Source organism: Puma concolor, chromosome B4, assembly GCF_028749965.1.
Source record: "Puma concolor isolate L17-30 chromosome B4, mPumCon1.1.hap2, whole genome shotgun sequence".
NCBI lineage: Eukaryota > Metazoa > Chordata > Mammalia > Carnivora > Felidae > Puma > Puma concolor.
Genome location: NC_141673.1, coordinates 19,848,883 through 19,872,211, shown reverse-complemented (window position 1 = coordinate 19,872,211; position 23,329 = coordinate 19,848,883). Strand labels below are relative to the sequence as shown.

The following is a 23,329-nucleotide window of genomic DNA, read 5'->3' as shown; positions in this document are numbered from 1 at the left end:
TTGTGTTAAGCTTTGTGTACTGGTTTATTGTCTTACTCAGTGATAGGTAAGCCAGACCAATCTCTCCCTCCGCATAAACACACAACCTTGTTAAGAACCATTGCTCTGTACTGTCTACCAGGCCTATATGATTTCAGCCACTACCATGAGCTGACAGCTCAGAATCATCTCCCCTCTGTCTGGGTATTTATATAGATGATCTGCTGGCACCTCAAATGCAATACATACTAAACTGAATACATCATTTCCCTTTTTAAAACTCCTGTTCTCTTGCAGTGAATTGCCCACACTATCTTCCACATCACCTTGGAGTATTTTTTCACTCTCTTTCACCTGGGGTAGCCAATAAGTCACAAAGTCCTTTCGTTCTTTTCTTCATATCTACTCTGTCATTGTTCCAGTGAGGTCTTTATCGTCTCTCAGCTGTAATGTAGTAGTGATCTCCCAAGTGATCTCCTTTTTACCATTTCTTCACTTCATCTCCCACATCATGGCCAGAATGATTTTCCTAAAACAGGAGTGGGCTCACATTATTTCTGTTCCCCCAAAACAACAATAACCCAGAACATTTACCAATAAAACTTTACACTTCTCAGTGTGGTAATCAACACCCTTCACTACTGAGCAATAAAGTAACTTCAACTCTCATTCATTACCTCCTTGTCTCAGTATAACTCCTGGCTACCTGATCTACCAGTTGCCTTTCCAGAACTCTGGGCTTCTGGATGACTCAGTCTGGAATACCTTTGCTCTCCTTTTTCATATGTAGAAAGTCTTTGTATATCTCAAAGCCCAGCTCAGTTTTCATGTTTTTCTGGATGCAGTTTTGGGTTGTTCTTTTCCCCAGGGCTGTCACATACAGATGTGCAGATTGTATACTATACAACTCTAAGGAAAGACATTCACAATAACCACAACATAAATTGCACCTCCTAGAGTTGTATAGTGCACAACTTACAACAACACATAAGTAATTATTTCATTCTCTGCACTCCTTAGACATGGTTCTTTATTTTGTTCTCTTAAAAATACTTTTATATTTTATATAAAATATTATATATTTTATATCAGTGCCTATATGCTAGGCACTGAGTAAAGACCACAAAGATGTGTTATGAGATTTTGGTCTTGAGAGGCTTAAAGTTAGGGCAGACAGGTATATAATCAAATGTATGCCAAAAACACTTTCACCTCTATTTTATCCTGAATTTATCCTTCCCCATTTTAGAGTTGGTTGAGAGCTCTATTTTAGTGCAAAATTCTTAGGGGCAGAAGTCATGTCTTATTTATCATAGCCCACAATGAACACTTGGCTTTGCACTGTATAGTGTCTCAGATAACGGTTATTAGATTGTATCAGATGTACCAGTTGTAACAAGAACAACCATTTATTGGCTCTGTACATGGAACACTGCTAACCCCATAATGCTGGATGAGGTTTAAAAAAATGTTTTATTTATTTTGAGAGAGAAGGAGAGCGAGAGTGAGAGAGAGAGAGAGAGAGAGAGAGAGAGAGAGAATCCCAATCAGGCTCTGTGCTGTCAGCACAGGGCCTGACCTGGGGCTCGATCTCATGAACTGTGAGATCATGACCTAAGCCAAAATCAAGAGTCAGATGCTTAACCACCTGAGCCACCCAGGCCCCACATTTCCTTTCTAAATGGGCACTCAGCTAGACTGCTTTTCCTAGCTTTCCTTGCAGTTAGGTGCATACAGCTGAATTTTGGCCAAACAAATGTGGACAGAAAGTGATATGTATCTAGGCCTGGCCTATATGAACTTTCTGCTTAATTTTCCACATTCTTTTTTCCACCTGAAGCTTGGTGGAGAGTACTCTGATGATCTAGAGCAGGTGGCACTATAAAAAGGAATGAGATTGCACCCTTGAAATATGATCATTGGCTGACCAAGAGTTCTTACATTATTACATTATTGCATGAGGGAGAAATAAACCTTTATTATGTAAAGCTTAAATTTGGGGACTGCTTGAGTTTAACTTGCCTAATACAAATTCTAAGTTTAATGTAACATTCTCAGACTGATCATGACTACCTACATTTCAAGAGTACCCCCCAGTAAAGAAGATTCTAAAATTGCATTTATCACCCCCATTTAAGTATAAACCCTCTCATCTCTGTCATCAGAAATAATGGCCTTGTTCAATCTCTCACTTTTGTAATATTCAAAATACATGTGATGGAATAATACCAAACAACTTCTCTTAAAATACATTTCAATAAGCCTAGAGAAAACTCTTTGGTATAGAATTTGAAAAGGCCTAGAGATCCTTGCCCCTGGTTAGGACATTGCTTGTGCCCCTTCACAGCAGGCTGCTGCTGTCTACTGATGTTGTCATGAGATGGGAATACTGATATTCAGGTCCACTGTGTGCTGGGAAAGAAATAGCAGGGACTATGCTTTGACTTCCTCAATGCCTTAGAGCCAGTTTGCCACTTGTCATAACTCCATGGTTTGTATTACTGTGACAAACTTACCACTTCTTGTTTTGGTTAAAAAAAAAAACAAAAAAAACCAAAACTCTAAGAGAGAAATGAGGCCACAAAATTGAGGAAGGCCCAATGCACACCTTTTTTCTTTCATTTACTCAACATACATCTTCTAGCACATATTATATTCACAACACTGTATGTGTACGGGGAGGGTAGTTCAAACAAATATAATAAACAGATCTGCTTTGAGGGATGTTTTTAGACTGTTGGTATTTGACAGCAAGCAGCTATTTGAAAGACAGTATAGAGTAGAAACAGAATCCATCAATTACTGTGGTTTAAACTGGGCACCCACTTATGCACTTAAGTTCAGTTTCCTCCTCTGTCATTTTTGAGGATCGTTGAAAGAATTAGAGAATTCCTTTGCATGATGCCTGGCAAATAGTAGGTGATAGCTCTTCTTACACAGGGAGACAACGCACACACACATGCCTAAACAGTTGGATATTCAAGAAATAGCAAATAATTGGCACAAATAAGAAAAGTTGGATGAGTTTGGAGGTGGGACTATCACATTGAGATGAATGGACAAAATAAGTTATTAGTTTTACTTAATTAAGGCTTTCTCTTAGAATATTTCTCATTTATAATCTAATGTGGATGCTAGATCTAAATGTAAAACTCTCATGCAGGAATCTCCAAAAAGGTATAAATGGAGAGAGGATTTTTTTAAGTTTATTTATGTATTTTGAGAGAGAGTGTGTACGAGAGCACGTGTGAGTGAGGGAGGGGCAGAGAGAGAGAGAGGGAGAGAGAGAACCCCAAGCAGGCTCTGCACTGTCAGCATAGGACCCAAAGCAGGGCTTGAACTCACAAACTGAGATTATGACCTGAACTGAAATCAAGAGTCGGATGCTTAACCAACTGAGCCACCCAGGTACCCCAAGGAATTTTTTATTCCAGAAGAAAAGTTCCTGTATTAGATGAAAAAATTCACAACAGTACTGCTGACTTACACCTGTGTGTGTGTGTGTGTGTGTGTGTGTGTGTGTGTGTGTGTGTGTAATAGGCATGCTACATACATGAAGGATAAGCCATAAAAATTGTTCATATGTTCAGGAACAAAGAGGTATAACATAATTTGTAAAATTATGGAGATCCAATGTTAGAAGAGGATCTTTCAATCCAAACCATTCATTTACAATAGAAGAAACAGAGTCAAACACAAGTAGGATATTGTGAAGCCAGGACCTGAATCTTAATTTCTTAGATTTCTGTCACAATGCTCTGACTACTAATTCCCTTGTCCTTAAGGCCTAAGAAGTAATTCCATACTGCCACTGGATAGAGCTTCTCAGAGGTCTTAGTTTTTAAGAGTGAATAATTCCAGTGAAGACTTCCCAGTACCATGGGCAGAGGTCAGGCTTGAACAAAAACTCTATGAAGGATTCCACAAAATAGTTAAAAATACTTAAAATAGCCCTCATTTATTGAACCCTTGCTTTGTGTCAGGCACTGTGCCAAACACTTTACATATATAATTATTTACTTAAATTTTCATTCATACATAATGTATGTCAGGCATCTACACTATGTGCTAGGATACAATAGTGAAAAGACATGCTTGGTTCTTGAGCTCATGGAACCTAGCTTTCCCCATAACAGAAATTCCATAAGATTTGTTTGTTTATTGCATCCATTTATAGGTGATAGAAAAGGCCCTGAGAATAACAATGATGGCATCCATATATTGACCACCTGCCCCACACCAGGCACTTTTCTGAGCACTCTCTGAGTAAATCTGATCAACAGCTCTATGAGATAAAAAACGGAGGCATAAGAAGCTACAGTGACTGGTGCAAGGTCACATAGGTAGTAAGAAGTGATCAAGGATTGGAATCAAGAGTATCTGATTCCAGTGTCCATGATTTTAACCTCTACATTATACTGACCAGATGGATTCCTGCTCTTACTTTTTTCTCCCAATGTTTATTTATTTTGAGAGAGAGAGTGTGCACACACAAACAGAGAAGAGGCAGAGAGAAAGAGAGACAGAATCCCAAGCAGGCTCTGCACTGTCAGCGCAGAGCCCAATGAGGGGCTCAAACTCACAAACCATGAGATCATGACCTGAGCCAAAACTGAGAGTCAGATGCTTACCAGACTGAGCCTCCCAGATGCCCTTCAAACCTTTTTAAACAATTTTTTAAATTTATTTGTTTTGAGAGAGGGAGGGAGAAAGAGAGAGAGAAAAAGAGAGAGAGAGAGAGAGAGAGAATATGAATGTGAGTGGGGGAGGGGCTGAGAAGGGAGGGAGAGAGAGAGAATCCCAAGCAGGCTCTGTACTGCTAGTGCAGAGCTCCATGTGGTATTCAGACTCACAAACCGTGAGATCATGACCTAAGCCAAAATCAAGAGTCAGTTGCTCAACCAACTTGGCCACTCAGGCACCCCATTTGAACCTAGAGATTATTAAGAAATAGAGGCTGCTGGTAACAATATTGCTGTATCTACATTCAGACAAAACTATGTATTTTTCTGAGGTTGGGTTGCTTTATTTAAATATAGAGACAGCAAGTATCTACCTAAATCTTCACACTCCTGTTAGAAAAAGACAATTTCTTCAGAATTAAATGCCAACCATAAAATTTATTGTGTAATAGAATTTACCCATCCATTTAAGCCATCCTGTTGCAAGGTATAGACATACTCTGAGACAAAAAGCAGACTTGAACAATTTTCATTTTCACGTAAATTCTATTAAAGAAGAATAAAATAGTGAAATTGCAAAATTTCTCCATTCCCTTCCACCATATGGGTTTCTTTGAGGTTTAATAATATTATAAATAAAGCAGCTTCGAGATGAAATACAAAAGAGTGAACAACAATCTAAAAACATTTTGAAGAAGCAAGTATTATATCCCAGTGTTGCCAGGCTTTCAACATAAGTAAGATAGAAAACAGAGAGAGAATTCTCATTTGTTCTATCAAGAAAGCATAAATATTGGCTTCGTATTAAGCCAACCTCTTGCAGCTGTACACCAGCTCTCAACTATTAAAAAGATTCTTAAATTCCCAGGGAAACAAAAATCAATTTCAGCCATATAAGTCTGTATATAAATCTATTGTGGTTTATTCCAAATATTTTCTCATCAAGGAGTTTGGAACAAAAATTTTTTTGAAAGAGAAATTCTCCAGTTCACCCATTACACCATTATAAATATTTGAATGACTTCCAGTCACTTCGCCTAGAAAATCTCAATGTTTGTGTAGCATGCCAATGACAGCTCAGCAGCAATGTCAATACTTTTCATTATTTGGCAAGACAACCACTCATAGCAATAGATTGGAATTCTGACTGCCTTTTTCATATATTATATTTCACTTTTGTCACAGCACACAGGATGTTTACTCTTGCCCTCTCGGCAAGATACTCATTTCTGAGCTTATATTAAAAATCTATTTTATCTGTTAAAGCTTAGAATGAGCTAAGTGTTTACTGTTTTAATCCCAAATCAATGTGTGTAGTCAGGTCTTGAAAGAATTCCAATCACTGTAGCCCTTGTTCATATTTTAGATGGATAATGCTATTGGGTTGTTTTTCTTGGGCTCAATTTACATATTCTATTTGTAGGAATTATGGACACTGGTATGGTGACTATAGTTCAAACAGAGCAATGGATGTGTTATTAATTTTCTGGGTTTGGTAAGAATCTGTACTGGCAAAATGAAATATACACATTTATTAAAGTTTTGTGAAACAGAGTAGAATGGAGATGTGCTTCTCAAACTTTAGAGTGTTTTAGAACCTCTTGGAGAGGTTCTATAATCAGTGATTCTGATTCAGTAGGTCTGGATGGAGTTTGAGATTTTGATTTCTAACAACGTCCCAGGTGATGCTGATATTGTCATTTCAAGGACCATCTTTTGAGTGGAATAAAATGGAATGGCCAAAAGGGAAAGCAAAAATCTTGCTTTTCCATTTACAAACTTATTGATTTGGGGGTAATTTACTTAACCTATTTTGTTTTTTATAAATTTTTAGAAAGTTTTTTACTTATTTTTTTTTGAGAGACAGAGAGAGTGAGCAGAAAGAGAGGGAGAGAGAGAATCCCAAGCAAGCTCCTCACTGTTAGCATGGAGCCCGATGTGGGGCTGGAACTCACAAACCGTGACAGCATGATCTGAGCTGAACCCAAGACTCGGACACTTAACCAGTTGAGCTACCCAGGCACCCTCACTTAATTTATTTTTAAGCCTTAGTTTCCTCATCTGCTCAATGGGGGGTTTATTAAGGATTAGATAAGTCTGTATGGCACTTGACATAGTACTGGACAGATACCTAGTATGTGTTCAATGAATAATGGCCATGGTTATGAGAGATGATACAGTCTCCTTCTCTGGGATCCAACTGGTTGAATCTTCAGTACCTCTGCTTCATATCCTAGTGTATTTGGCAAATTACTTGTTAAGTGTGTCCAGATTAGGAGTGATCTGATCAGTGAGTTAGCAACTATTCAGAACTTGAATTGCTCAGGTGGGCTTTAAAACAGTTGAATATTTTGCTCCTTGGCCTTCAAACTAACTACCATACTGGAACTTTGATTCTCTGTACTTTGGATTAGTTTTCATTTAGATTACTTTATAGTCCACAGCTCCACAGTTATGTCTTCTTGTGAATGATCTTTTTAAGAACAACATCAGTTTATTTTCGAAATCAAATTCAAGTCTTTGGAGACTAATATCATTTCTCTCCATATTTTGTTATTAAGAGGCCTGGTGTTCTGCCAAGACAACATATTAATAAATTTAAGCTTGAGATTTTCATTGTCATGTGAACGTTGAAATTGGCTCTCAATTACACAAAGCAGCCAATTCAACAGGATACGGTATTGGATTTACAACGAACATGTCTGTGAAAAAATGACTTTAAAATCCCTGATTTTGTGGTTTGCTTTTAATTAGTTAAAAAGTCATGATGCACCAGTCACAAGAATCTCAGCCAGCTCAGGCTAAGTTAATTTTGAGAAATAAATGACTTGACTTTAGTCAAATGTTAATAAATGTATTTGTCTTGCATTCAACCATTTATTCAGCTGTTAATCTAGCAGTAAGTCCCATTTCTGTGGTAGGTGATGGTCTAGATGCTGGGGAAAACACTTACCCCACCCTCCCAGAATTTACAGTCTAGTGAGAAAGGTAAACGCACAGTTATTAGAACCTCATTTTAACAGGTTGATAAATCTCCAGTCCTGAGCAGTTAGCAAGCTATAGAAAGTAAGCCTATTGTTTGTGTTCCTATTCAATTGCTCATAGAATCTGTTAACCATTGCCCAAAGCTTGAGGCACATCCAGACAGCACTGGATGATGTCTTCTAGAAGTAGGATCCTCCAGAGCTTCTAACCAAAGAAGAACCTACATTTCCTACAACTTCATTTGTGAAATGAACTTAGAACAAGAAAATCAAGTCAGCTTTGTAGCTTGCAACAAGCTGTTGCATAAACTCTCTAGCAAAATGACACCATTGAAAAGAGTACCAATCTATACATCAAAATGGATTTTTCTGGCTTTTCAAAAGATGCAGGGATTTACATTCATATGATCTGTTACAAACTGAATGTTTATGTCCTCACCCCCAGTTCCCCTACCCTCACTGAATTCATATGTTTAAGGTCTAACCACCAATGTGATGGTACTTGGAGATGAGGCCTTTGGAAGGTAATTAGGGTTAGATGAGGTCATGAGGGTGGGACCTTCACAATGGGATTAGTGTCCTTATAAGAAGAGACACCAGAGAGTTTGCTTTCTCCTACTCTCCTAAGTAAGGACACAGCAAAAATGTGGCTGTCTGCAAGCCAGGAATCAGGCACTCACCAGAAACCCAATCAGCTGTTACCTTGATCTTAGACTTCCTAGCCCCAGAACTGTGAGAATAAATGTCTTTCATTTAAGCTACTCAGTCTATGGTATTTTGCTATGGCAGCCCACGCAGACTAAGACATGACTTTAGAAAGATGACAAGGATTTGTACAAAACTGTGGAAATGCATCAAACATATTTCATTTTCCCCAAGCAGGGCCCTCAGCCCATCTGCCAGGCCAGCTCTTTACCACTGCCTACACAGTGTTTGCTCTTTCTTGCCTAGAGCTGTCACTCCTCTTTGTCCTGTTTTCTTTACCAAAATGCCCTTCCCAAATCTTCCACTTCTGGCTCAGAGGCTCTAAGAAATCTTTTCCTGATTAGCCCTAGTCCTTTCCCAGGCAATCCTTCACTGCAAAGTTTGTTTCACTACACACTATTTGCATCTCTATTGTGTATTTATGTTCCTTCAAGGATGTAGGTCTTATCTCCTAAACTAGACCCTGAGCATCTCTAAGACAAGACTAGGGTCTAGACTTTTCAAATCTTTTGTGTTCTCCATTGGCCCTTTTAGAGTGTCGTGCAAATAACATGGGCATGAAACTTATTGAATGAAAATTAAACTGAATGCTGAGGGCCAACGAATGTTCTGAGGCAAATGAATCAAGAAGTGCAAGGAAGTACAATAAAACCCTGGCTCCAGAGCCTGCTGGTGGGGGTGGGAGAGAGACGTTGTGGATAAGTGAGCTTAATAGATGGCTGAGGATTCATCCTTTTAAACACCAAGAGTTTTAATTATCTTGGATGGAAACATTTCCAATATATTAATCTTCCCTGCCTTCTAAAATAGTGCTCTGTAAACATAGCCTGGCTTGATGATGTGTCATTAGAAGTAGTGGTGTGCTAGGACACCGAGAAGTCTTCAGGCCCGTCAGAGATATGCAGAACTGTTTGTCCCTATTTTAAATGGCTGCAGATTGCTCTCTCTCTTTTATTGTTGTTTTGTTTTTTAGCTTTTCTGGATCCTCCCTTTCTGCTGGACTGTCCGTCTCACCGATGCCCATGTGACTGACTGTACCATTTCTACACCCTGCTCCTAATTTGTGGCTTCTCATCTGAAATGAGTTTGGAAATCACATGTCCAAGCTCAGTGGTTGTTGTTATTATTACTGTTGGAGATGCTTGTAACTGAGAGCAAAGGGCTCTGTGTGAGGGCTTGCTGGGGTCTCCATGGCTACAGGGACAAGAGACAGACTCCTAGCTATTGTGAACTCCTAATTCAGCTTTTCTGAAGCCTTTTTTACTTCCTATTCTACTTTTCTAGTCTAGAAGTATTTTTTTTCACATAAATTAGGAATTAAATACATACTAGGTACCCTAGCATGGCCCTCTAAAATAAATACCTTGTCTGGCTTGATCACTGTTTTTTGTACTGCACTAGCACCTAGTAGGCACTCAACACATACTTGTTGAGTCAATGAAATAAACTTTATAATCTCAGCAGAGATAAGATATTGATTCACATATACACAAAACAAGCTTACAAAGTAAACTATAGTAAGAATCATAACAAACAAAGTATGTACAAGGACCAAAAGATTATTTCTTGCTGGAAAATCCAGAAGGACTTCATGGATGAGGTAGTAGTTTTGACTTGGCCTTGAAGAATGGTGTCATATTTTGATCAGCAATAAGTTAGGAAAGTAAGAAGAGACAAGAACACCACAGACAAAGCCAAGATGCTACAGTGGGAAGGGTGTATATGGGATACTATTAGTACATTCTAGCTGGAGTACATGTAGGGGAGTAGGAGGAAATCACATTATAATGTTATATTGAGGTCAAAGTATGGGTGGACCTTGAACATCAGGCTAAAGAATTTGGATTTTGTCTACTAGGTGACAGGGAGAAACTGGGGGTGGTTTAGGCTGGGAGGTGACATCCTTAGAGCTGGGCTTTAGAAGTCTTGGTAAGTGTTGGAGTTTAGGAGTTGAAAGGACAAAGGGCTGGAGGTGATTTCAAGGGTATAGGTAGGAGGCAACATGGGCCTGAACTGGGATGTTGGCAGTAGGAATAGCAGAAAGGGAATGATTGGCAGAGAGGCTGCAGAGGTAGAATAAAAGGACTTGGCAACATATTTGTTGCGAGGGGTGACAGAGAAGGGTATGTCGGTACAATTCCAAGTGATGTCCTTTCCAGAACTCAAAGAGTCCAGAAGAACAGGTTTAAAGAGATGGTGTGAGTTTCACTTGGGACATGTTGAGGTGTGAGAATGAATTGTTGATAGCTCTGCTATAAAAAGCATGAATGGGAAACTGCCCTAAAAAAGCACTAAAGAGATAACAATACTTACAAAATGAGTGCTTATGTGTACTCAGCCCCCAAAAGGAGTTAAGAGGTCCACGTCTTATTTTAAGTCCCCTCTTAACGTGACTATATTAAAAATTGTTCATTTTTACTTTCAAACAGTTTTCAAGTGTACCCTTAAAAAAAAAACTTGTTTTTTTCTGAGATATTACTCTTGATAAGACTAGGGCATTAATGCAGTATGATGTTTGAACGTTATTGGAGGTTGCTAATGGATTAGTAGTAGCTCCTCTCTGAAACAAGACAGCTAGCAAAACAAAAACAAAAACAAAAATAAAAAACCACCAAAAAACAAAAAAACAAAAAACTGAGAAAACTTCCCCCAAACAGAAAATGGTTCTTGACTTTGACCATTAGAAACAAAGATGTTTTCAGATTAGCAGGAAGCTCCTTCATGGAGTAAGTAGGAAATCTAGGGACACCCACTGGGTTTTCTGGAATGGATGAGTAGGGATGGACATGTGAACAAGAGGAAAAAGTTCTTTCCAGGCAAAGGAAACTATATATAAACCTGACATGGAAGAATGACAAGGCATGGTCAGGGAATGGCAAGAAGTCATTTGGCTGGGTGACATGTGGAGAGAGAATGCGGAGAGGCCATACAATAAAGGAACTAGATGAAGGTAGCTTGAGATGTGGGTTGGGGCCAGGTGGGATGGGCCTCATATGCAACACTAAAGAGTTTGCAATTTATTAGCAGTGGGAGCCATCTCAGAGGTCCACTAGGGAAGCAAAACAGTAAGACATGTTTAAGCAAACTCTCTGGTGGATCTGTGGAGGGTGACTTGGTAATTGGGGAATAGAGGCAGAGATGAGGATCTTAGTGAAGTATTGTTGCAAGCAGATGAGAGGACCCGAGCAAATGAAGTTATGAGTTAAGCCAGTACTCAGCTTATAACAGGTGTTGAATGTGGGCCACTTGACAGGCTGTTCAAGTAGGCAATAGCTCTTGGCCCATCATAATTGGATGCCTCTCCCCTTAGATTCAAGTCAGCTTCAGCAGGTTGTCAGGCCAGAGGCTTTGAAGTGTGAAGCATTGGAAAAAATTAATACGATAGCTAGAAGCCAGGATTCATTGTGGCTTCATGTACATATTAATACAGAAGACACAGAGAAGCAAACTACCACCAGATTCTGGCGGACCTGCTTCTGTAGGATGCAGAGTGCCCTGAGGCATAATCATTGTGGACAGGAACATGTCAAGTCTTTAGAGGGCCTTCTAGAGTAGCTTCTAAAAAGTCCAAGGGAAAAAACGGCAAGAGGTGTCCAATGAAGAGACTCTTATTTCCTTTTTAAATACAGTGAATATGTACTCCTCTATAGGATTGCTCTACCCAACATGGTAAGCAACAAGCTCCGTGTGGCTATTGACCATTTGAAATGTGAATAGTCCAAATTCATATTTGCTGTGAGTATGAAATACACACCAGATTTCAAAGACTTAGTATGAGAAAAATCATGTAAAATATCTCATTAATAATTTTTATATTGGTTATATCCTGAAGTGATAACATTTTAATTTCATTAAATAAGATATATCATTAAAATGAATTCACTTAAATTGTGACTACTAGAAAATTTAAAATAATTTATGCAGCTTATTCTGTTGGACAGAACTACTGTAGGAAGTTCACTGTTATTTTTTACTGCAAAAATAAAATAGGTCTATCTCCTCCAATTTTTCTGACCTTTTTTTCCTTTGTAGGGAAGTTGTCAACATGTGCACTAGGAGGAAACTCAAAATGAAATAAACAGGTTAATGCATTCTCATATAGAATTGTTTATCTGCCTTTTGGTGTTTCTATGGAGATTAATGCAACTTCAGGCTTCTTTTAGTGGCTATGGTTTTCTGTACAGTTTGCATGTTATAAAAATTATTTAGACAAAAAATTTGAAATACTTTATTATTTGGGCCATTAAAAGGCAAGAAGGGAGGGGGGGAAGACCTCATATTAATAACTTTCCTATCAGGGCAAGTTGTTCTCTGACGTATTTAAATAGACTCAACCTTTCTAAAGAAGAGGTTATTGCAAAATACTGCTCTCCCACAAAGAGCTTGGAGCCAATATCTCTATTAGAACATCAAATAACAACTGCAAATTCCCAAAAACCAGAATATTTGATCATTTTGCTTTCACATTGGTGAACAGCAAATAACTGTTCAGAAAAAGGCGTTCCTGGGTTCAACTGTGGGACCTCCAGTACACCGCCTCTTTTTTTTTTTTTTCTTGTGGGCTAGTGGAAATTATAATGTTTAATCATAATACTGATCTTTAGCTTAGTTTGCCCTAATTTTGTAGAAACTTCCGGGTTCACACCAACAACCCCTATGTATGATTCTACAAATTTGGTGTGTTAAGTTAGCATTGAACACAATGTGAAATAGCCTCAAGTATTCACTGTCAAATAGAACTGGTTACACAAGGAAAACAAACTTAAGCGAGGATCTGAGACATAATGGAAAGCATCTTGCTATGTCTTGCAAGATTCTTTGCATTCAGGAAGTAAGTTTTCTTTAAAATAAAAGTGGCTCCTTTAAAGAAAGCAAAACCTCATTCACTGTCTTTGAAGTGTGAGGAAAAAAAAATTCCAAAGTTAAATGAGGAGGATGAAACCCAAGGGAAAGAATTACAACCTGAGGCATGCCTGCCACAGGGAGGGTCTGCTGTGCTTCAAGGCAGTCGGGAGCAGTTTAACTCTGTATATAGATGGTCTGATAGTACTTGCTAGACAGATAGAACTTTTTGGACAGAACAGGCAGTTCTTAAATACCTGTCACCAGCATTATACAGCAGAGCAAGATGGAACTGAAAGATTCTCACATCATGCCTTTAATACAACAAAAATGACTTCTCTGCAATTAGTGAACAAGCTGTTCCTGCTCCTCTAATAGCTCCAGGAGGAGGAACTTATTTTGACTTTGATTTGTCCCATTTTTCCTGTGTACTGAGTGTTGCAACCTTATGTCAGCTAAAATCTCTTGGCCTGATAATTATAGCCAACATTGAAAAACTCCTCCCTCAAATTATTAGTATGAATAAAATGAGGGAAAAAGAAATTAAATTCAGCCCTTCCACCCCCATGTTACATCCCCTTCTGCACCTCAGAAGTTCTATGGTCAAAATGTTCTAGCCCTTCATAAAATGAAACTAAATTTCTGGTTAATAAATTAACTTTACAGAGTTTTGCTTTGCTACTACTCCCATTGCTTTATTGGCCTGTTTGGGCAGTGTATTCCATAAAGTTTAAAATAATTAAATTCTTTTACTTAAAGGAAAGAAACTCTAAAAAATCCCCTTCTTTTCCATTCAGTTTCAACTGTCTAATGGGAGACGTTATGAGACAAGTAAATATGAGAAAGACACTGTGACTTGACTATCTCATTTAGAAGAAAATTTTTAAATATCAACACATTAATATCCCAGAAAAATCAGAAAGTGAATTTTGTGTTTTAACTTTGACTCACCAGTGAGCCTAAATAAGCAGACACATTGCTCTTTCTCATCAAAATCTGAAAAGAAATACTCAAAATCCTTTCCAAACATACCATTCTTCCGGGACTACTCTATCTTGCTAATGATAAGCCCTAGGAGTCTGGGGACTGTTAGCAAATTGGTGCCAATTTCTTCTAGTACTTAAGGATCCAGATTCATTATTCCAAAGTGAAAAATAGATTTTATTCCAGTGAAAAAAATTCCAAGGGCAGTAAATTGGGAAATGTTCCCTTTAAAAGCAGTAATGAGGGGGCACCTGGGTGGCTTAGTTGGTTAAGCGTCAAAGTCTTGATCTCAGCTTAGGTCTTGATCTCAGGGTTGTGAGTTCGGGGCCCCCCTTGGGCTCCGTGCTGAGTGTGAAGCCTACTTAAAAATATGGGGTGCCTGGGTGGCTCAGTCAGTTAAGTGTCTGACTTCAGCTCAGGTCATGATCTGAGCCCCATGTTGGGCTCTGTGCTGACAGCTCAGAGCCTGAAACCTGCTTCAGATTCTGTGTCTCCCTCTCTCTCTCTCTCTGCCCCTCCCCTGCTTGCACTCTCTCTCTCTCTCTCTCAAAAATAAATAAACATTAAAAATAAATTAAAAATAAATAAATAAATAAAATAAGTAAAATGAAGCCGCAATAAGAAGTCACTTAAGTTGTGGCTTGTCAGGTGGCATTCTTACTCTACACAATATTGCATTTTTATTTAGGGAGAAAAATTATTTTTACTTAAAAAGGTATTTCCATTTAGGGTGCCTGAGTGGCTCAGTTAGTTGAGCGTCCGACTCTTGATTTCGGCTCAGGTCATGATCTCATGGTTCGTGGGACTGAGCCTTTAATTGGACTCTGTCCTGATGGTGCGGAGCCTGCTTGGGATTCTCTCTCTCCCTCTCTCTCTGTCCCGCTCCTGCTCATGCTCTCTCTGTCTCTCAAAAATAAATAAATAAACTTAAAAAAAAAAATGTTTCCATTTAATTCCACATTTGATTTGTAAAAAAAAAAGGGAAAAAAGTGTTTTTTTTTTTTTTCCTTTTTAGTGCTGGAATAATATATGTAGTTCTACTCTTGTCATGTCATTCTAATTTTCAAAAGGTCAAACGTGCTAATATAGGGATGAAAGAAGACCAGCTATAAAAATAATGAAGGAAGCCCAACTGTCCGTTATGTTTTAATGCAGTTTTTATAATTGAACTGAATTTACTTTACTCTTCTAAAATTTACTCTACCCTTTCTCCTGATTTAGGAGATGATTTCTCTCAAGACATTTTTTTAGCACTTAGCCTGGTAGCCTGAAAGTGACAGAATCAACATGCCACTACTCGCCATTTCTGAGCATTATCTATTCTCCATCCATAAACTATAGAGCTAGACCAGGGATAGGCTAAATTATTTTGGCAGATGAGGCATAGGAAGCATGTCCTCTAAGGAAAATTTAAGCCACTGGATTAGACCACCAATTGATGGGTACACAACAGATTAGAGATTCTGCTCAAGAAACTATTAGTGGATTAAGTCAACCAGAGGCAACTACAGTTTTGTAGGTCCTCATCTAAGATCTTTTTTCTTTTCCTAAACATTTTAGGAACAATATGGATGTATGTTAACCACAACAAGATGGATATAATAGAGGGTAGTCAATATTTCTGAGGAGAGAATTAATAATATTCTTGGTATATTAGAGAAATGGTTAGAATTTAAATTTTGAAAGAAGCTCATTGGGGACAATGTTGACAGGAAAAAGGACTTCATCTACTCAAGAAATATTTATTAACTGTCTACTATGTGCCAGGTTCTGTTCTTGCTGAATTTCAAGGTGCTCACATTCTAATCAGAGTTAAGGGTCTAAAGGCAAAGCATTGAATTTCCACCTACACTCATGATGGAGTAATGGGGACTACATTTACCCTCCCTCCTTAAACAACTAAACAACCAGTCAAAATCTATGAAACTAGTTTTCAGACACTGGAAACAAGAAGAACAGGATAGAAATCTCTGAAAAAGAGCAGGAGGTGGGGGACAAGACAAACCTGATGAATGCCCTAGCTGGTGAGTTTCCTGCCTGGTAAGTCCAGGCCACTGCACAGAGAAGTTTGTTAATGTCCCTGAGTTGAGGAGACAGAGTTCAGAGTACAGAGGTGCCAAGGCAGCTAGACTTCATGGGGCAGAGGACACTGGAGAGAAGAAAGCTGAAGTAAGATTGAGTTCCAGATGTCTGCAAAAGGTCCCCTTGAATCTTTAGCTGAATAATAATTAGTGCATGAATTTGAGGAAACTACTAAGACTGGAGAAGAAATCCCTAGAAAGGAGCTGGTAGAGCAAACTTTGGAGCACACACAAGGCTGGGAATAGTTTATGTTCCCACTAGCCAGAGTAGAAAGACTTCCTAACACAGAAGGAGCTGAGTAGACTCTTCAGAAGGGTATTGTCTCAATGGAAGGGTCAAATTAGCCCTAGGCTTAAAGTTATTCTGCACCCAACAAAGTGTTTCCAAGTAAGTTAACTGCATCCTATTGCAAAGCCCAGAAATATTTAAAGAATTACAAACATACTAAGTACCCTCAAAATGTTAGACTTACAATGTCTGACGTTACAATTAAAAATTACCAGGCATGCAAAGAAGCAGGAACATAACATCCAAATGAGGAAAAAAATCAATAGAAAGAGATTCAGAAATGACATAGATGATAGAATTAGTGGACAAAAGCATTAAAACAGCTATCATAAATACATCCCATATGTTCAAGAATTAGAAGAAATCATGAGCATGACAAGAAGAGAAATGGAAGATATCTAAAATTATCCAAGCCAAATTTCTACAGTTTAAAAGTGAACTAGTTAGGGATAGAATTAATGGCAGATTAGACATGGTTAAAAGAAAAGAGTAAATTTGAAGACAGCAAAAAAAAAAAAAAAACTATCTGAAATGAAACACAAAGACTAGACACAATGAGTAGACCATCAGTGAGCTATGGGACAACATCCAGCAGCCTAACATATGTGCTTCCAGAAGGTGAGGAGAGGCAAGCGGAGATAGAAAAAAGTATTTAAAGAAACAGTGGCTGAAATTTTCCACATTTGATAAATTGCAAGCATGGCTTGAAAAAGATTCAGGGGTTCTTTTATTTTTTAATTTATTTTTAGTGTTTATTTATTTTTGAGAGAGAGTGTGTGGGGGGGGTGTGCAGAGAGAGGGGACAGAGGATATGAAGCAGGCTCTGTGCACAGAGCCTGGTGTGAGGCCTGAACTCTTGAACCCTGAGATCATGACTTGAGCTGAAGCTGACACTTAGCTGACTGAATCACCCAGGCACCCTGTTTCATTGGAGTTCCAGAGGATGAAGAGAGGCAAGTGGAGACAGAAAAAAGTATTTAAAGAAACAATGGCTGAAATTTTCCACATATGATAAATTTCAAGCATGGCTTGAAAAAGATCCAGAGGCTCTTTTTAAATTATTATTACAAAGCACTGCCTCTGTATTCCCTTCAGAGGAATGCCCTCCCCCTGCTTCTCTACCTTTTCCACCTAACAGACACTTTAAGCTCAGATCTCACAGCCTCCAAAAAACACTCCCAGTCTCATCCAAATAATTTCATCCTTTCCTAAACACTGATCCCTTTTTGACCATCAGCTGTTTGATAATTAATCATGAAATGACTGAGGGGGAGTTCTTGCATAGTTGTTTCTGTTCCTAGCTTTTTAGTTTTATTCAACTATTTACGTCTTTATTCAACTATTTATGTCTTTCCTCCAACCAACCTCTGGATTCTGTCTCTTCCCTCTTCAGAGCATACTTTCTCCATCAATTCTCATCTTTTCCTATTCAGGCATTTAACATCTTTTAAAAAATAAAAGTTTAACAACTAAAACCCTCCCATGACCCTTCCACCCTACTTTCTTCCTAGCTGTTGTTTTGTCTTTTCCTCTTCACAACCAAGCCTCTAAAAAGATTCTTCTATTTTTCTCACATCCCCTTTCTACCTAAACCCACTGCTATATGGCTTCACCCTCACCATCCCTGAAATTGTTCCCGTCAAGGTCTACAGTTACCTATTTGCTACAAAATCTAATGGATTCTTTTAGCTTTAATCTTAATTTATTCAACAAAATATTTATTAAGTATCTGCTGTGTACCCAGGGCTGGGAATATGATGGTAAGAAGTACAAATGCCCTCTCAGAGCTTAAATCTGGCAGGAAAGTCAAATGATTAAGTAATAAGGTACAGTAAGTGCTACTTAGCATTTGTAGAAGGTGGCTGCTCCCTCCCACTTGAACCATTCTTTGATATTGGCTCCTGTGATACCATCTTTTATGGGTCTTCTTATGACCATATATTCATAGACTTTGTACTGGGCTGCTCTTTCCTCACTTGTCCTATGAGTTAGGTGGTGTCTCTCTGGCTCCTTCCTTGGCCTTCTTCCCAATATATGTCTTGTTTCCTTTGTGATCTCCTCCATGTCCATAATTTCATCGACCTACTATAAATCTATAATAATCTATAATGTATAAACCTACTTCTAAATCTATAATTTCATCGCAGATTTTCCCCCTAAGTTCCAGACTTTCTCTATCTACTAAACAGCCTCACTTGGATATCCACAAGTACCCAAAATAAACAGTCTAAGTGGAATTATTATTTACCCTAAGCCTATTATCTGCACTCAATTTAGTAAATGGTACCAAGTCATCATTCATAGCCTTAAACCTTGGCATCATCTTTGATTTCTTTCTCCTTCAAACCTCACACCCAATTGGTTGTCAAATCTTATTGATTGGTTTCTAGGCATTTCTCAAATGGGTCTTCTCTCTAACCCTATAGCCAGTGCCTTAATTCAACGTTACTTCTCTTTTGGATCCAGTAGTCATATTTCCCTGCTTCTGGTCTTGGCTTCTTTCAATCAGATCCATGCAGCAAAAAGTGACCTTTCTGAAATAGAATCCAATTATGTCACTTTCATGTTTAATATCTTTTGATAGTTCTCCATAGAATTTCAGACAAAACTCAAGTTCTACATCATGGGCCATAATGACCCAATGTGCCAGCCTCATCTCTCACCTCATGCTGAATTACTTAGTTCTCTGGATGCCCCATAGTCTCTCATACATCCTAATATTTGCACATGTTGGTCCTTCTGCTGGATCTTACCAACTTCCCCTAATGCCTCTTCATGGCCTTCTTTAATATTCAGTTCAGACATTGCTACATCTATACAGCTTCCCTGACATTCTCCTTCTCCAGGCTGAGACTAGATGCCCCTCCTCAGTATATCCATAAAGTATTCCACATATATTCTTTGGGGAACATTCATTTGGATTTTTAAAAAGTATCTTTTTATGTCTTTCCCATCACTAGATTGTGAATATCTACTATCTATCCACCTTACTTTCTTAATTTTTCATTAAGCTCTTATCATCATCTGGTATACAATATATTTTACTTCTTTGCCTCTCTCCCCCAGCACAAACACAAGCTACATGAAGGTGGACACTTTTATCTATTTTACTCACTGCAAAATCCTTCATACCTAGAACAATACTTGGCACATAGTAACAACGCAGTAGTTATTTGTTATACAAACAAACAAACAAACAAACAAACAAACAAAAATCTTTGAGCACTTACAGCAGTACTTAGAACATGGTGTTGGTTGTTACATTCTACTACAACTTTGTTTATCCATCTGGCTCCCTACAATGGGTATTGGATTCCTACCAAACATCTCAAAAGAACAATATTTCATAGTTATGTTCTTAGTTTCTTGCATGATTTTGATAGTTTTTTTTAAATTGTGGTAAAATATACATAACAAAAAATTTAACATTTAATCATTTTTAAAGTGTACAGCCTAATGGCATTAGGTACACTCACAGTGTTGTCCAAGCATCATTACTATCCATCTCCAGAACTTTTTCATCTTCCTCAATTAAAACTCCATACTCAGGCGCCTGGGTGGCTCAGTCAGTTAAAGCGTCTGACTTCGGCTCAGTTCATGATATTGTGGTTCGTGAGTTCCAGCCCCACACTGAGCTCTCCGCTGTCAACGCAGAGCCCACTTTGGATCCTCTGTCTCTCTCTCTGCCCCTCCCCTGCTTATGCTCTTTCTCTCTCTCAAAAATAAATAAACATAAAAAAATAAAAACAAAAATAAAACTCCATACTCATTAAATAATAACTCTCTATTCTTCTCCACCACCACCTCCCACAGCCAATGGTAACTACCATTCTACTTTCTGTTCCTATGAATTTGACCACTCTAGTTACCTCATATAAGTGAAATCATACTATATTTGTCTTTTCGTATCTGGATTATTTCATTTATCATGTCTTCAAGGATCATCCATATTGTAGCATGTATCCTAATTTCCTTCCTTTTTGAGACTAAATAATATTCCATTGTATGTATATGCTAGATTTTGTTTATCCATTCATTCATGCACCTTTGGGCTACTGTGAATAATGCTGTTGAGTCCCTGCTTTCATATATACCCAGAAGTGTAACTGCTAGATCATATGGTAATTCTATGCTTCCCTCCCCCCGGCCCCCACAGCAGCTGCACAATTTTATATTCCCCCAGGAACAAGAGTTCCAATTTCTCCATGTCCTAACACTTGTTATTCTCTCTTGTTCTATTATATTTTATAAAAGCCATCCTGAGGGGTGTAATATCTCATTGTGGCTTTGCTTTTTATTTCCCTAAAGATTAGTGATGCTGGACATCTTTTCATGTGCTTATTGGCCATTTGTATATCTTCTCTGGAGAAATACCTATCCAAGTCTTATGCCCACTTTTTATTGGTTTGCTGCTTGTTTTGATGAATTCTAGGATTAGCAGTTTGACTGTACATTTATATTTGAAGCTTAGTTTGGCTATATAAAATATTATACATTTTATAATGTATACATTACACATTTTCTTCCTTTGGTTATATTATTTTTTTATATTTTTAATGTTTATTTTTTGAGAGAGAGAGAGAGAGAGGGAGGGAGAGAAAGAAAGTGCGTGTGCACAAATGGGGGTGAGGTCAAGAGAGAGGGAGAACCAGAATCCAAAGCAGGCTCCAGGCTCTGAGCTGTCAGCACAGAGCCCAATGTGGGGCTTGAACTCAAAAGCCACAAGATCATGACCTGAGCTAAAGTCAGATGCTTAACCGACTGAGCCACCCATGCACCCCTCTTTGGATATCTTATATATGTTATGCCATAGTCTTTCAGCATAACTTAACCCCTGTGTTCTCCTGTGGACCCACTCCTTCCACCATGTCCTTGGCAGGAGTCTATCCAAAGTCTATCTTGTGGCAATGTGCAAGCAGCCCTCACAGGGTCCATCCAGCACCACCCCAAAGTGGTTACTGTCCCATGGAGAGGGGAAGATAACCACACACATCAGTCCAACTGTGGCTCCAGGAGTGGGCAGGGGGCAGACCTCTGGTCTGATTGCAGGCCCTGTCTACAAATGAAAACTTCTCAGGGGACACAGGGGCAGTGCCCTGCAGTTCCATGCTACCACACCTCTGGCAAATGCCTAGTCTTACTCAACTTAAGATCAAGGAAGTCCCATACTTATAATGCACATACTAAACCCTGCCCACAACAGGCAAAGAGAGCCATTGCAACTGACTGTGCTGAAGGCAAACATAGCTCAACCACAATAGTAGGGTGCACATACGTTCTGGTGAACAGGGGGCATTGCAATGGAGGGCACTATAGGGCCTCTTCTTCATAAGGCTACTACTTTCTTTTCTTTTTTTTTTTTTTAATTTTTTTTTTTCAACGTTTATTTTTGGGACAGAGAGAGACAGAGCATGAATGGGGGGAGGGGCAGAGAGAGAGGGAGACACAGAATCGGAAACAGGCTCCAGGCTCTGAGCCATCAGCGCAGAGCCCGACGCGGGGCTCGAACTCACGGACCGCGAGATCGTGACCTGGCTGAAGTCGGACGCTTAACCGACTGCGCCATCCAGGCGCCCCAAGGCTACTACTTTCAAGAGCAGGAGATATAGCTAAGAAAGAAAAAGATCAAGAGTTAGAAAAAGGAGGAGGCAGACAAATATGTCCCAGATGAAAACACAGGACAAAATCATGCAAGAGAGCTAAATGAAATGGAGAAAAGTATATGCCTGATAGGGAATTTCAAGTGATAATAATAAGGATACTCACTGGATTGGAGAAAGAAGTGGAGGACCTCAGTGAGATCCTCAAGAAATGGACAGAAAACATAAAAAAAAAGAACCAAACATAAAAAAAAAAGAACCAAGCAGAGATGAAGAACCCAACTACAACTTCAAAATACACTAGATGGAATAAATAGTAGACTAAGGGAATCAGAAGAATGGATCAGCAACCTGGAGGACAGAATAATGGAAAGCAATCAAACTGAATAGCAGACAGAAAAATGCATAATACAAAATAAAAATGATTAAGGGAACTCATTGACACCATTAAGCATAATAGCATTTGCATTATAGGGATCCAAGATGGAGAAGATCGAGAAAAGAGGGAAGAAAAGCTGAAGAAATTGTAGTTGAAAACTTTCTGAACCTGGGGAATGAAACAGAAGTCCAGATCCAAGAGACACAGAGAGCGCCCAACAAAATCAACCCAAGAGGTCCATACCAAGACACATAGTAATTAAAAGGGTAAAAAGTCATGATAAAGAGAGATTTTTTTAAGTAAGAATAAGGGAAAAGACAACAGCTACACACAAAAGAAACTCCAAAAGTCTATCAGCTAATTTTTCAGGAGAAACTTTGCAGGCCAGAAGGGAGTGGCATGATATATTAAAAGTGCTGAAAGAAAAAACCTGCACCCAACAATACTCTATCTCTATCCAGTAAGGCTATCATTCAGAATAGGAGAGAGAAAGAACTTCCAAGACAAGCAAAGTTAAAGGAATTAATCACTGCTAAACCAGCTTTACAAGAAACATTAAATGGGACTCACTGAATGGAAAGGAAAGACCATAAGTAGGAGTAAGAAAAGTAGGAAGTACAAAGGCAATAAAATTAATTTATCTATAAAAATCAGTCAAGGGATTCACAAAATAAAAGGATGCAAAGTATGATACTGTATACATAAAATGTGAGGGTTGGGAGAGAGGATTAAAACATTAGTGCTTTTAGAATGCATTCAAGCTTAAGTGACCACCAACTTAATATAGGCTGCTTGATGCATAAT

General features: G+C 38.6%; 1 protein-coding gene across 2 annotated transcripts in view; it reads right to left on the bottom strand.

The window, feature by feature from the left end:
* WASHC3 (WASH complex subunit 3) overlaps positions 1–23,329 on the bottom strand; it is a 95,869-nt gene continuing 72,540 nt past the window's right edge. For both annotated transcript variants that reach the window (XR_015253390.1, XM_086712520.1), the window contains one exon: positions 1–508. Coding sequence is in view for 1 of the 2 variants with exons in the window: in XM_086712520.1 (XP_086568646.1) it covers positions 472–508 (37 nt within the window). In the remaining variant the exon portion in view is untranslated. The remainder of the gene's footprint in view (positions 509–23,329) is intronic.